This window comes from Crinia signifera, chromosome 4 (genome assembly GCF_055691185.1).
Source record: "Crinia signifera chromosome 4, ASM5569118v1, whole genome shotgun sequence".
NCBI classification, from domain to species: domain Eukaryota; kingdom Metazoa; phylum Chordata; class Amphibia; order Anura; family Myobatrachidae; genus Crinia; species Crinia signifera.
The window spans coordinates 27415691-27430232 of NC_139220.1; the positions used below are offsets into that span (position 1 = coordinate 27415691).

Consider the following 14542-nt stretch of genomic DNA (forward strand, 5'->3'; position numbering starts at 1 on the left):
TGGTCAGCTGGTGATTACAGGTGCAGCGCTATCTCCTTACTCTGGTCAGCTGGTAATTACAGGTGCAGCGCTGTCTCCTTACTCTGGTCACCTGGTGATTACAGGTGCAGCGCTGTCTCCTTATTCTAGTCATCTGGTGATTACAGGTGCAGCGCTATCTCCATACTCTGATCATCTGGTGATTACAGGTCCAGCGCTATCTTCTTACTCTGGTCATCTGGTGATTACAGGTGCAGCGCTATCTCCCTACTCTGGTCAGCTGGTGATTACAGGTGCAGCGCTGTCTCCTTATTCTAGTCATCTGGTGATTACAGGTCCAGCTCTATCTCCTTACTCTGGTCAGCTGGTGACTACAGGTGCAGCATTATCTCCTTACTCTGGCCAGCTGGTGATTACAGGTGCAGCCCTATCTCCTTACTATGATCAGCTGGTGATTACAGGTGCAGCGCTATCTCCTTACTCTGATCAGGTGGTGATTACAGGTGCAGCACTATCTCCATTCTTTGGTCAGCTGGTGATTACAGGTGCAGCGCTGTCTCCATACTCTGGTCAGCTGGTACTTACAGGTGCAGCGCTATCTTCTTACTCTGGTCAGCTGGTGATTATAGGTGCAGCAATATCTCCTTACTGTGGTCAGCTGGTGATTACAGGTGCAGCACTATCTCCTTCCTCTGGTCATCTGGAAATTACTGGTGCAGCGCTATCTTCTTACTCTGGTCAGCTGGTGATTACAGGTGCAGCAATATCTCCTTACTCTGGTCAGCTGGTGATTACAGGTGCAGCACTATCTCCTTCCTCTGGTCATCTGGAAATTACTGGTGCAGCGCTATCTCTTTACTCTGGTCATCTGGAGATTACAGGTGCAGCGCTGTCTCCTTACTCTGGTCATCTGGAGATTACAGTTGCAGCACTATCTCCTTACTCTGGTCAGCTGGTGATTACAGGTGCAGCGCTGTCTCCTTACTCTGGTCATCTGGTGATTACAGGTGCAGTGCTGTCTCTTTACTCTGGTCATCTGGTGATTACAGGTGCTGCGCTATCTCCTTACTCCGGTCAGATGGTAACTACAGGTCCAGCACTATCTCCTTACTCTGGTCAGCTGGTGATTACAGGTGCAGCGCTGTCTCCTTACTCTGGTCATCTGGTGATTACAGGTGCAGTGCTGTCTCTTTACTCTGGTCATCTGGTGATAACAGGTGCAGTGCTGTCTCTTTACTCTGGTCATCTGGTGATTACAGGTGCAGTGCTGTCTCTTTACTCTGGTCATCTGGTGATTACAGGTGCTGCGCTATCTCCTTACTCTGGTCAGCTGGTGATTACAGGTGCAGCGCTGTCTCCTTACTCTGGTCATCTGGTGATTACAGGTGCAGTGCTGTCTCTTTACTCTGGTCATCTGGTGATTACAGGTGCAGCGCTGTCTCTTTACTCTGGTCATCTGGTGATTACAGGTGCAGTGCTGTCTCTTTACTTTTGTCATCTGGTGATTACAGGTGCAGTGCAGTCTCTTTACTCTGGTCATCTGGTGATTACAGGTGCAGTGCTGTCTCTTTACTCTGGTCATCTGGTGATTACAGGTGCAGTGCTGTCTCTTTACTCTGGTCATCTGGTGATTACAGGTGCTGCGCTATCTCCTTACTCTGATCAGCTGGTGATTACAGGTGCAGCGCTGTCTCCTTACTCTGATCAGCTGGTGATTACAGGTGCAGTGCTATCTCCCAGTGTGTACCCAGCTAAAGACATTTAGTATCAATGTAAAATGTACACATTAAATCAGGGATTTACCAATTAGAAGTGTATAATAATTTTAATTTAAGGGTTTATTTACTAAGCAGTGGACAGAGATAAAGAAGATGCAGATAATGTACCTGTCAACCAGCTCTAAACTGACATTTTTTTCAAAAACAGCCTGTAACATGACAGGATCTGACTTGCTAGTACTATATCTACATCCACTTTATCTCCATGCAAGGCTTAGTAAATCAACCCCTAAGTTTGCTATTTGCAGATACTGTCGATTCATGGGGGCTTATGTTCTAAGCTTTGGAGAGTAATTGGACCAGATGCATTAAGCTTCAAAAGTGATAAAATGGAGAGCGATAAACAGCCAGCCAATCAGATCCGGGTGTAGTATGGCGCTCCGACAGAGGGATCCCGACGGTCTATATCCTGACGTCAGAAACCCCACTGCCGGTGCTCCAACAGGGGGGTAAGCGAAAAAAAGCCCCTTGCGGGCTCGCCGCCCTAGCCACAGGTTCTATTCTCCCTCTATGGGGGTCATGGACCCCCCACAAGGGAGAAAAGCCCCTATGAGTCGGGATCCCCCCTGTCGGAGCACCGGCAGTCGGGATTCTGACGTCGAGATACTGACTGTTGGGTTCCCCCCTGTCAGAGCTTCAGGTACCCTCAGCTCCTACCTGCCATGTCACAGAGTGTGTTTGAAAAATGTCAGACAGGAGCTGATTGGCTGGCTGTTTATCACTCTCCATTTTATCACTGTTTGAAGCTTAGTACATCTGGCCCATAAAGTGGATAGGGATAAAGGGCCTTATTCAGACCTGAAAACACGACTGCTCATTTGTTCGGAGCCCAGCGATCAGGTATACTACGCCCACCTCCCCATTCAAGCCTGCAAATTGCTTAGCACGGCTTGTGAGAATGCCGCAGGACTGCGATTATTCGCAGCCGCCCACCAGCTAATGAGTTTCCAGTGTGTGCAGTCGTTGTGTAGCCCAGGACGTATTTGGAGGCTACAGTACAAGCAGGCTAATTGGGGCCAGAGCAGATGTTACACAACTTCCCCTAAAACACCTGGGTATGCCTGTGGTTTCCCTGACACTCCCAGGAAATGTCCGGTTAATACCACCAAACGCCGGCTTCCTGTCAATGAACTTGGATACATCAAGTGATAAAAAAAGTAGCAGGATTTTATCACATGACGGCCTTGCGCATGCCTGCAATGGGCCATATGCATACGCAGTCTATAGATTAACAGCTGTGCGATCAGCTCTGTACTACACCTAAAGTACCAACCAATCAGCTCCTAGACGTAATTTATCTAACGCAGCCTATAACATGGCAGTTAGGAGATGAGTAGCGCGCTAGCACTTTATCTCCTTCTAGGGTGACCAACTTATCCCTTTAATCCGGGACACATATTAACTACACAGGTTCTGTGGCAGTTTAAAACCAGGTGAAATGGAGTCTTGAGGTGTGGCAGTTTAAAACTAGGTGAAAGCCAGCCACAGAACCTGTGTAATTAATATGTGTCCCGGATTATAGGGATGAGTTGGTCACCCTATCTCCTTCAACTATATAACTCTCCAAGGCTTAGTACATTTCCCCCATACAGAGATGCTTCTAGATGTAGAAAACATGTAGAGGTCACTTACAATGTCTGTCCAATTGGAACCACAGAGAACCCGAGCCTGTAAACATTTGCAATTGTTTTACAACTGTTTGTTTTCTTCTGAGATAAAGCAGACTGGATTCAATCTAATTCTCTATAAATTATTCCCAATCTCATTCCTTTCTCTCTCTCTATCAATCAAACTCACCCAGTCTCCCACTCAGCTGTCTCTCCTGTTTATCTCTATCAATCTCTTTCTTCTTTGCCCTCTTTTAAAGTGTCTGAGAGCCCACTCCCTCCTCCACCTTACCCCCCTTTCCACAGAGCCCTCTGTCACCAGCCCGTGATTTATAGTTATTTCTCTCTCAGCATCCCTACTCTTAAGCTGGGTACACATATATACAATCCCTGCTTCTTTCAACCGTTCGGCCGACCGTACTCCCGTCGGACCGTCCACAAACAACAGCCGACACGCGCGTACACACCTCGTACACACCTGTACAATTTTCTTGCGACGTACGATGTACTCCCGTCCAAACAGTCGCAATAAAAAGATTGTACCACCGTACACACTCTCCCGATTTGGGCTAGTGACACGATATATATAAACATAATTATCATAATGGGCTGGGTTAAGGGCATACCAAAACAAAGGGGGCGTGATTACAGAACGTGAACAGAAGTGATTTTCTTTTCTTTTTTACATCAGTGCTGGCTGTGCAGAGAACACGTACGTGCGTTAATTCATTCCGTTGTTTTCTACCACTTTCATCATGAGCTTGATGAAAAGAAAGGCTCGGGCTGGCATTCTTGCTGCTATGGCCACTACATTGCTGTCTCTAAATAAAAAAAAGAGGAGCAAGAATCGAAGCTGCTGGACAAGAGACTGGCTACTGAGGCGAGACACCTTCTCTCATATGCCGTTGGTACAGGAGATACGGGAGAAAAACCCCGATGACTTCCGGAATTATCTTCGTATGGATGACCCTACATTCATGGAGCTACTGGCACTAGTCACCCATTTAATCGAAAAACAGGACACCTATTTTAGGCGGCCTATTTCAGCGGAGCAGAGACTGGTGGCAACACTACGTTTCCTGGCTACTGGGAGGACCCTTGCGGATCTGAGGTACAGCACCGCTATATCCTCTCAAGCTCTGGGACTAATAATACCTGAGACCTGTGATGCCATCATCCAAGTTCTAAAGGAGCAATACATAAAGGTAAATATATGTTCAGCAGCGGTAGTCTCTCCGTAGTCACTCTGCCGGCTGACTAAAGTGTAGTCGCTTACCACCCGTATCTGGCCGTAGTCACTCAGCCGGCTGACTACAGTGTAGTCGCTTACCAGCCGTATCTGGCCGTAGTCATTCTGCCGGCTGACTAAAGTGTAGTCGCTTAGCGTATCTGGCCGTAGCAAGTGTAGTCGCTTATCACTCTGCCGGATTGATTTTATTGATTGAACACCAAATATTTTTTTAAAGTAAAATGTTTTATTATAAACTTAGCACACCTGTAAACTTTTAGAATATAAAAACTGTATAGTAAATAGAGAAACCAAAACTACACTTTTTACATTTGATGGTAGGTGGTGGTATCCTGAGGATACTGCTCCTGGTCCATCGCAGTATGGGAGGGGGATGGGGTTTCCACAAAGCCATGGAAAGGACTGCTGGTTGAACCTGCTGCCGGTTGCTGAAATGGTTGGGCAGATTTGTGCGCAAACTGGGGATAGTGGGGATAATGACAAGAGTGATAAATTTGGTGGTGTTGTGGGACTGGGGCAGGGTTGATGGGTTGGAATGACATAGGGCTTTGACGGGTTGTGGGTCTAGGCATAGAGGAGGGGTGAAGGCAGCTGTGTGGGCACATCCAGTGTGGGTGAACACTCCTCTTCCACTATTTAGAGAAGGCTGTAAAACATAATGTAACAGCAAAATCACTGATTTGTTTTGTAAAACCACTTTACTTCTAAATTTCAGTTACCTACGACTACTGAGGAGTGGCAAGCTATTGCCCAAGATTTCAAGGATCTTTGGAATTTCCCCAATTGTGCTGGTGCCATCGACGGAAAGCATATCCGCATCATGCCACCTGCTAATAGTGGCTCTTTTTTCTATAACTATAAGGGCTTCTTTAGCATTGTTTTAATGGCTATTGCCAATGCCAAATATGAATTTCTCTTTGTGGACGTTGGCAAAAATGGCAGGGTTTCTGACGGTGGGGCTTTGGAAAAGACCTGGTTCCATGACAAACTGAAAAACAATGGACTTAATTTACCAGAGCGCACACAGAATGTCCATGGGTTGAACTTTGTTTTTGTGGCCGATGAGGCGTTTGCATTGCACTCCAATGTGTTAAAACCCTACCCCCAAAGGTCACTGAATAGAGAACGCAGAATCTTCAACTACCGCCTGTCACGAGCTAGGCGAGTGGTTGAAAATACCTTTGGCATACTTAGCAATAAGTTTAGGATTTTTCATAGTGCCATAAATCTGCGGCTAGATAAAATAGACAAGGTAGTTATGGCCTGTTGTGTGCTGCACAACTATCTACGCAGAAAAACACAGTCTGCACATCCCAATGTTTCAACCATGGATGACAGTGAAACAGTTGAGGAGCCAGTAGGATTAACATGTTTGGAGAGCAATCAAAACACAAGAAATCCTACTATGCATGCTAAAGTGACAAGAGAAGAGTACTTGCAGTACTTTAATGGTGTAGGCGCAGTGGGTTGGCAGGATGACATGATCTGCTAATTGATAATAATTGCCTCTTTCTTTCTATGTACCTACGATTAAAATTGCTCGGTGTATCTACCGACCTCTATTACCAATATCTTCACCCCCAATGTATTGTTTTATTTTCCTTTTGTTGAGTAACATATCTGCTGTTTATTGTTCTTAATGTGATTATATTGTATTAAAATTCTCAATAAATAAAAACTTAATTATGAATAAAAAAAAAAGGAGACTAGAGATTCCCCTACACATTGTTGTGGTACAATGTGGGAGACACAGGGTAAGGAGACATTACTACATTGCGGGAGCATACGGAGAGGACAGGCTGAGGGTGGGCATGTTGAGAGGCACAGGCTGGGGGGGGCACATAAAGAGTCACAAGCTGGGCACGTTTTGAGGCACGGGCTGAGGTGGGGGGGGAGTAGAGAGGCACAGGCTGGAGGTGGGCACGTCGAGAGGCACTGGCTGGGCATGTTGAGGCGCTGGCTTGGTGTGGCCACCATTGGGAGGCACAGGCTGGAGGCAGGGCACCATTGGGAGTGCATCGTTGGGGGACACAGGATGGGGAGGTCACCATTGGGAGGCACAGGCTGGGGGTATCAACATTGGGAGGCATAGGTTTAAGGAGGCATTGGCTGGGGTGCAGCCCAAGATAGGAGTCACCGGTTGGAGGCGGCACCGTTGGGAGCACACTGACAGCACTGTCTGTTATGAGCTACACCCCCAGGCTACAAGATTGAACTGTAAACCACCCATCTCCATCTGTGAGGTCATTTAATTTTCTGGTGCACCAGCCATCTCTTCTCCTGCTGTAAAAAGACCCACCATTTCTTCAAACTACCAGTGGTTACCAGTTATTTGTGCCAGTTTTGGTCCGGCCACTTGGACATATGGAAGGTGCCTACAGAAGCATGCCAGCATTTAACCGGGAGTGGTAGTTATCATTTCTACAATAAATTCTTGGTGCATACTAGGAACGGACTCTCCCTAGTTTGCTATCAATTGTGGGTATGGTTTCTATAATATTATCAATTCATGTGGTAAACAATACATATTTGTAAAGATTGTACAATTTATTTGATCAAATCCCTAGAGCACTATCCCCCCCTTTTGATTTTGCACCTAACATATCCCAGCATAGTTTTAGCATTGCATGCAAGGCATGCTGGGAACCTGAGGGAGAGACAGCACTCCCCCAAAGACAATACACAAGATACAAAATTCAGACGGAGACAACACTGGCATTAAAAAAAAAATGCAAATGCTTCAAATGTGTGACTTTCAACACTTGTCCTGGATTGAATCCAGTCGAGGACAAGTGTTGAAAGTCACACATTTGATAACGTTTGCATTTTTTTTGAGCGCCAGTGTTGTCTCCGTCTGAATTTTGTATCTTGCGTATTGTCTTTGGGGGAGTGCTGTCTCTCCCTCAGGTGTTGAGACTTCTTTGTGTGCTGGGACTTTGTTTCGTAACAGCTGGAGGGCCATAGTTGTATATGCCTGATTTACATGCTGCCAGACAATGTTAACCCATTGCAGATCTTATTAATCCCATACTGTAGTATGTAAATCACAGAGAGAAGAATGCCAATTCCAAAGTTTATTTAAACTCATTTCCACAAAATATACTACATTTACAATACAATCACAAATTACAGATGTTTATTTTTGTGTAAAATAATTTTACATTACATTTATATGCAATATGTGCGCAATTACAAAGTTATTCAGTCAGTCCACAAAGTTTCAGTCCAGTTAATATATCTAATCTATTTTTGATTTAAAAATCTAAACCGGTCAATACATTCATTTAAAGCAGAATCATTTTAATGCAAATTTTTTAGGTTCTGATTTTGGTATACTTTCTTTCCTTTAAATATTCTTTTTTCAAAAGACTTCAGTTCATAAATTTCTGTGCTGAAAAAAAAAAGGAAAAACAAAATATTGATTACATAGTTTCAATGGATCCTGTGCAATACTACATATTGAAGTTCCAAACTGTTATGCCATACATATAAGTTCAAAGGTTAGAGCAGGGCTGGGCAATTGCTGCCCTCCAGTTGTTTATTAACTACACATCCCAGCATGCCTTGCATCAGATTCAGCAACTTATCTTATCTAGTGCAGCACCCTTGAGAGCGCTATGCCAGCCTCCAGATGGTCTTCTCGTCCCAGGCTGGACCCTTGCACGCTTCTGTGCCGAAGTGTCCTCTTCCTCCTGGATGGCCTTGTCTTCACAGATGCTGCAACACCCCAAAAAATAGATCATTTACTTATTGCCTTTACTGTGTCTTGCATCTATTCTCTCCTTATGGCCTTTCCCTAGCTGACATTTTCCAACCAACCCTCTTTTGGTGTGTGCTGCTTGAAGAAACTTACCGAGTGCAGCACCCTTGAGAGCGCTATGCCAGCCTCCAGATGGTCTTCTCGTCCCAGGCAGGACCCTTGCACGCTTCTGTGCCGAAGTGTCCTCTTCCTCCTGGATGGCCTTGTCTTCACAGATGCTGCAACACCCCAAAAAATAGATCATTTACTTATTGCCTTTACTGTGTCTTGCATCTATTCTCTCCTTATGGCCTTTCCCTAGCTGACATTTTCCAACCAACCCTCTTTTGGTGTGTGCTGCTTGAAGAAACTTACCGAGTGCAGCACCCTTGAGAGCGCTATGCCAGCCTCCAGATGGTCTTCTCGTCCCAGGCTGGACCCTTGCACGCTTCTGTGCCGAAGTGTCCTCTTCCTCCTGGATGGCCTTGTCTTCACAGATGCTGCAACACCCCAAAAAATAGATCATTTACTTATTGCCTTTACTGTGTCTTGCATCTATTCTCTCCTTATGGCCTTTCCCTAGCTGACATTTTCCAACCAACCCTCTTTTGGTGTGTGCTGCTTGAAGAAACTTACCGAGTGCAGCACCCTTGAGAGCGCTATGCCAGCCTCCAGATGGTCTTCTCGTCCCAGGCTGGACCCTTGCACGCTTCTGTGCCGAAGTGTCCTCTTCCTCCTGGATGGCCTTGTCTTAACAGATGCTGCAACACCCCAAAAAATAGATCATTTACTTATTGCCTTTACTGTGTCTTGCATCTATTCTCTCCTTATGGCCTTTCCCTAGCTGACATTTTCCAACCAACCCTCTTTTGGTGTGTGCTGCTTGAAGAAACTTACCGAGTGCAGCACCCTTGAGAGCGCTATGCCAGCCTCCAGATGGTCTTCTCGTCCCAGGCTGGACCCTTGCACGCTTCTGTGCCGAAGTGTCCTCTTCCTCCTGGATGGCCTTGTCTTCACAGATGCTGCAACACCCCAAAAAATAGATCATTTACTTATTGCCTTTACTGTGTCTTGCATCTATTCTCTCCTTATGGCCTTTCCCTAGCTGACATTTTCCAACCAACCCTCTTTTGGTGTGTGCTGCTTGAAGAAACTTACCGAGTGCAGCACCCTTGAGAGCGCTATGCCAGCCTCCAGATGGTCTTCTCGTCCCAGGCTGGACCCTTGCACGCTTCTGTGCCGAAGTGTCCTCTTCCTCCTGGATGGCCTTGTCTTCACAGATGCTGCAACACCCCAAAAAATAGATCATTTACTTATTGCCTTTACTGTGTCTTGCATCTATTCTCTCCTTATGGCCTTTCCCTAGCTGACATTTTCCAACCAACCCTCTTTTGGTGTGTGCTGCTTGAAGAAACTTACCGAGTGCAGCACCCTTGAGAGCGCTATGCCAGCCTCCAGATGGTCTTCTCGTCCCAGGCTGGACCCTTGCACGCTTCTGTGCCGAAGTGTCCTCTTCCTCCTGGATGGCCTTGTCTTCACAGATGCTGCAACACCCCAAAAAATAGATCATTTACTTATTGCCTTTACTGTGTCTTGCATCTATTCTCTCCTTATGGCCTTTCCCTAGCTGACATTTTCCAACCAACCCTCTTTTGGTGTGTGCTGCTTGAAGAAACTTACCGAGTGCAGCACCCTTGAGAGCGCTATGCCAGCCTCCAGATGGTCTTCTCGTCCCAGGCTGGACCCTTGCACGCTTCTGTGCCGAAGTGTCCTCTTCCTCCTGGATGGCCTTGTCTTCACAGATGAATTCCTGTAAGAAACGGTGAGTTATTATTCCCCCATACTGTGATATGCTCTTTCCCTTCCTAGTCTGTGCATCTGCCCCTAATTCACTGGGGTACAACACCTAGCTTGGGAGGAAAGCATTACCTCTGCAGCATCACTGGAAAGCTGTGTGCCAGCCTGTTCTCTTTGCAGACTGGATCCCGTTGCTGATTGACAAATTCTTCAGTGTGGCAGAGGTGCGGAGCCTTGATGTGAATTCCTGTAAGAAACGGTGAGTTATTATTCCCCCATACTGTGATATGCTCTTTCCCTTCCTAGTCTGTGCATCTGCCCCTAATTCACTGGGGTACAACACCTAGCTTGGGAGGAAAGCATTACCTCTGCAGCATCACTGGAAAGCTGTGTGCCAGCCTGTCCTCTTTGCAGACTGGATCCCGTTGCTGATTGACAAATTCTTCAGTGTGGCAGAGGTGCGGAGCCTTGATGTGAATTCCTGTAAGAAACGGTGAGTTATTATTCCCCCATACTGTGATATGCTCTTTCCCTTCCTAGTCTGTGCATCTGCCCCTAATTCACTGGGGTACAACACCTAGCTTGGGAGGAAAGCATTACCTCTGCAGCATCACTGGAAAGCTGTGTGCCAGCCTGTCCTCTTTGCAGACTGGATCCCGTTGCTGATTGACAAATTCTTCAGTGTGGCAGAGGTGCGGAGCCTTGATGTGAATTCCTGTAAGAAACGGTGAGTTATTATTCCCCCATACTGTGATATGCTCTTTCCCTTCCTAGTCTGTGCATCTGCCCCTAATTCACTGGGGTACAACACCTAGCTTGGGAGGAAAGCATTACCTCTGCAGCATCACTGGAAAGCTGTGTGCCAGCCTGTCCTCTTTGCAGACTGGATCCCGTTGCTGATTGACAAATTCTTCAGTGTGGCAGAGGTGCGGAGCCTTGATGTGAATTCCTGTAAGAAACGGTGAGTTATTATTCCCCCATACTGTGATATGCTCTTTCCCTTCCTAGTCTGTGCATCTGCCCCTAATTCACTGGGGTACAACACCTAGCTTGGGAGGAAAGCATTACCTCTGCAGCATCACTGGAAAGCTGTGTGCCAGCCTGTCCTCTTTGCAGACTGGATCCCGTTGCTGATTGACAAATTCTTCAGTGTGGCAGAGGTGCGGAGCCTTGATGTGAATTCCTGTAAGAAACGGTGAGTTATTATTCCCCCATACTGTGATATGCTCTTTCCCTTCCTAGTCTGTGCATCTGCCCCTAATTCACTGGGGTACAACACCTAGCTTGGGAGGAAAGCATTACCTCTGCAGCATCACTGGAAAGCTGTGTGCCAGCCTGTCCTCTTTGCAGACTGGATCCCGTTGCTGATTGACAAATTCTTCAGTGTGGCAGAGGTGCGGAGCCTTGATGTGAATTCCTGTAAGAAACGGTGAGTTATTATTCCCCCATACTGTGATATGCTCTTTCCCTTCCTAGTCTGTGCATCTGCCCCTAATTCACTGGGGTACAACACCTAGCTTGGGAGGAAAGCATTACCTCTGCAGCATCACTGGAAAGCTGTGTGCCAGCCTGTCCTCTTTGCAGACTGGATCCCGTTGCTGATTGACAAATTCTTCAGTGTGGCAGAGGTGCGGAGCCTTGATGTGAATTCCTGTAAGAAACGGTGAGTTATTATTCCCCCATACTGTGATATGCTCTTTCCCTTCCTAGTCTGTGCATCTGCCCCTAGGGTACAACACCTAGCTAAGTACATAGAAAAATATTTGAAACAGTAAACTGCACAAGTATTAGGCAACATATATAAAAAAGAAATATTGACCTTTCACTTAAGCTCTGTCCTCTGTTTGTCCTTCTTTCTTTTTCTTTTGGGATCCTGCTTATTCTGCTGTGCTGCCTGCCACATCTCGAACAGGCAGATGGTCGCCTGCGTCTCCTGTTGTCCCATGGATGACTCCTCTCTTTGGGCTACCTCCTCCTGCGTCTTCTGTTGCCCAATGGATGACTCCTCTCTTTGGGCTACCTCCTCCTGCGTCTTCTGTTGCCCAATGGATGACTCCTCTCTTTGGGCTACCTCTATCTGCATCTCCTGTTGGCCAGTGGATGCCTCTTTCTTTCTTCGGTCTATCTCCTGCTGCTCCCTCACTGCATGGTCCCACATTTCTTGTTGCATTCTCAGGTAATGTTCATGCTCTGCTCTGGCCCGCTTTGCCTCTTCTGCTCTGGTCCGCTCAGCCTCCTTGGCTCTGGCAACCTCAGCCTCCTGTGCTCTTGCACGCTCAGCCTTTGCCTGTGCTTGTTTACGCTGATCCTCCTCTTCTATGTTTTGCCGCTCCTGTTGGAGGGCTCTTTCCCAATGATCGTTCTCATGTAGTCTTGGATGCTGCTCTGGTGTGGTTGTCGTCTGCTGCATTTGATCTAGACTTTGATGGTGGCTTGTTTCAATTTGAATTCTTCTCTGGTATGCCCTTTCAGCCTCCACTTGTCGAGCATACCATTCAGGATCAACCAGTTGTGTCGATTGTGAACTTTGGAGTTCCTGAACGTGTGTGGCTGAAGATCTTCTCCTTTCTTCTGTCAGCAGCTGAAGGCTTGTACAGATCATGGTGGTATTGGCATTGCACTGCTGCTGCCACAGAAGCATGCTCTGTAGAGTTTGTTGCATCTGTTGGGATTGCACACAAAGATTGGACTGTGATTCAGTCAGCTGTGTAGTGATTTGATGCAGATTTGACTGTCCTGCAGTGTGTTGATTTTGTGTGTTGGCGATTTCATCAATCTTCTGGTGAATTGCCTGGCATTGTCCCACCACAGACAAATGTGAGGCCAGAAGTTGGTCGTGGTAACGACCAATTGTTACCATTGCCTCCGTTTGTTGACTGATGGCTGTCTTCAACTCGTCCATGCTCTGTTCCATCCTCTCAAAACGGCTGTCATTCCTTGCAGCATCTTCAGCTCTTCTTTGCTCCAAGTTCCTCAAACTCTCTTGAATAGCAGTTTGGTGTGAACCTGTAATGCAAAATAATGTTTGTATTTTATGTGAAATGCTTTTTTAAAAACAACCAACAGATTTACCCATTGTATTTCTAACCGAAATAACAATTTAAAAAAGTTTCTAATATAATGTATACAGAAAAAGTCTAATTTTTGGGCCACTATGCCTTACCAGCCATGCCAACTGTTGGTCCTCTGGTTTCTTTGTCAAATCCTCCAAATGAAACCCTTCTCCTGACCTTTTCCACAGAAGCTGCAATATTCAACCATTACCTAATGTTATTTACTGATTTGTTTTGAAATTCCAAAATTTAACAGTAATGACATTCCTAACCTGTGCGTGATGTTTGTGACTTCCTCAGCGTCGTGGTTTCCTTTGGTGCCATTGACTCTTCTGTTGGATCCTGTGGTGATGCTTATGACAAAACAAGGTAAACCCTCATCAATCAGTTGCCAAATTAAATTGTTAGTTCAATGTAAAGTATCAAGGAAAGTACTAACCTGTGTGTGATGTTTGTGACTTCCTCAGCGTCGTGGTTTCCTTTGGTGCCATTGACTCTTCTGTTGGATCCTGTGGTGATGCTTATGACAAAACAAGGTTCCAGCTTTGGCAGTATAGTCGCAAGGACGGCAGCATATCGGTCGGACGTGCGTACACACTGCACTTTTGTACCGATATGGGGCCGTCCTGTCGGATGAAAATTAAACAGCAAAGAACCGTCGACCGACCGAGTATGGACGATCAAGACAGTTTTTTGCCGTTTATCGGTCGGTAGGCACAGCGTACACACATATACAATTGAACGGCTGTCCGACCCAGAACGGAAGAACGGACCGACGATTGTATATATGTGTACCCAGCTTTACTGCCTGTGCTGCTCCCCCTGTTTATCTGCTGTGTGATTTATATGTCCCTCACACACACTTCCTCTGCTCCTTTCCTCTGTCCCTCACTGTCTCATCCTCCTTCCCTTTCTCTCCATATATCTGTCATTCAGAAAACTACCTCTCCCTCTTTATTCCACTTTTGTCTTTCTATAGAACAGGCTTCCTCTTCCTCATAGTGTATTATGAGGTGACTGGTCTGCTATATGATGTCAAAAATACATGAGCGTAACACTGTAATGAATTGTAATTCATTTTGGTATATATTCGCCATTTGGTGTAGATGCTGATAAAATATGACATTTTCCAACTTAAATTTACTGTCTGTAAAGCTATGTAATCTATGTATATGTATATTTTATCTATTTATTAACAGTTTATTATATAGCTCAGCATATTCCATTGTGCTTTACAAAGACAGTGATACAACAAACGGTATTTACAGACAGTCAAAATGTAGGAGGGCCCTGCTCGCAAGCTTACAATCTATAGGGAAATAGGTATTGATACATAAGGA

At 45.9% G+C, this 14542-nt stretch overlaps 1 protein-coding gene across 3 annotated transcripts; it reads right to left on the reverse strand.

The window, feature by feature from the left end:
- Positions 1-10038: 10038 nt before the first annotated feature.
- LOC146073902 (uncharacterized) lies at positions 10039-13739 on the reverse strand. Of its 3 annotated transcripts, none has more exons than XR_014473330.1 (6): positions 13642-13739; positions 13475-13555; positions 13313-13393; positions 11969-13155; positions 10516-11800; positions 10039-10162 (listed from the first exon to the last, which is right to left on the reverse strand). XR_014473330.1 is itself a non-coding variant. In XM_083181470.1 (5 exons), exons 1-4 carry the CDS (start codon positions 13691-13693, stop codon positions 11972-11974), a joined length of 1398 nt encoding a protein of 465 aa, XP_083037596.1. In that variant the 5' UTR covers positions 13694-13739; the 3' UTR covers positions 10404-11800; positions 11969-11971. The 3 variants fall into 3 exon arrangements, 1 of the variants encoding a protein (XP_083037596.1); XR_014473331.1 differs by lacking the exon at positions 10039-10162 and adding an exon at positions 10328-10396; XM_083181470.1 differs by lacking the exon at positions 10039-10162 and having other exon boundaries at positions 10404-11800.
- Positions 13740-14542: the final 803 nt, after the last annotated feature.

Coding starts and splice junctions, on each gene's coding strand:
- LOC146073902 (XM_083181470.1), bottom strand. CDS start 13,693: ATGGCACCAAAGGAAACCACGACGCTGAGGAAGTCACAAACATCACAC. Junction 13,394..13,474: donor GTCACAAACATCACGCACAG/GTTAGGAATGTC, acceptor TGAATATTGCAG/CTTCTGTGGAAAAGGTCAGG. Junction 13,156..13,312: donor ACCAACAGTTGGCATGGCTG/GTAAGGCATAGT, acceptor TTTGCATTACAG/GTTCACACCAAACTGCTATT.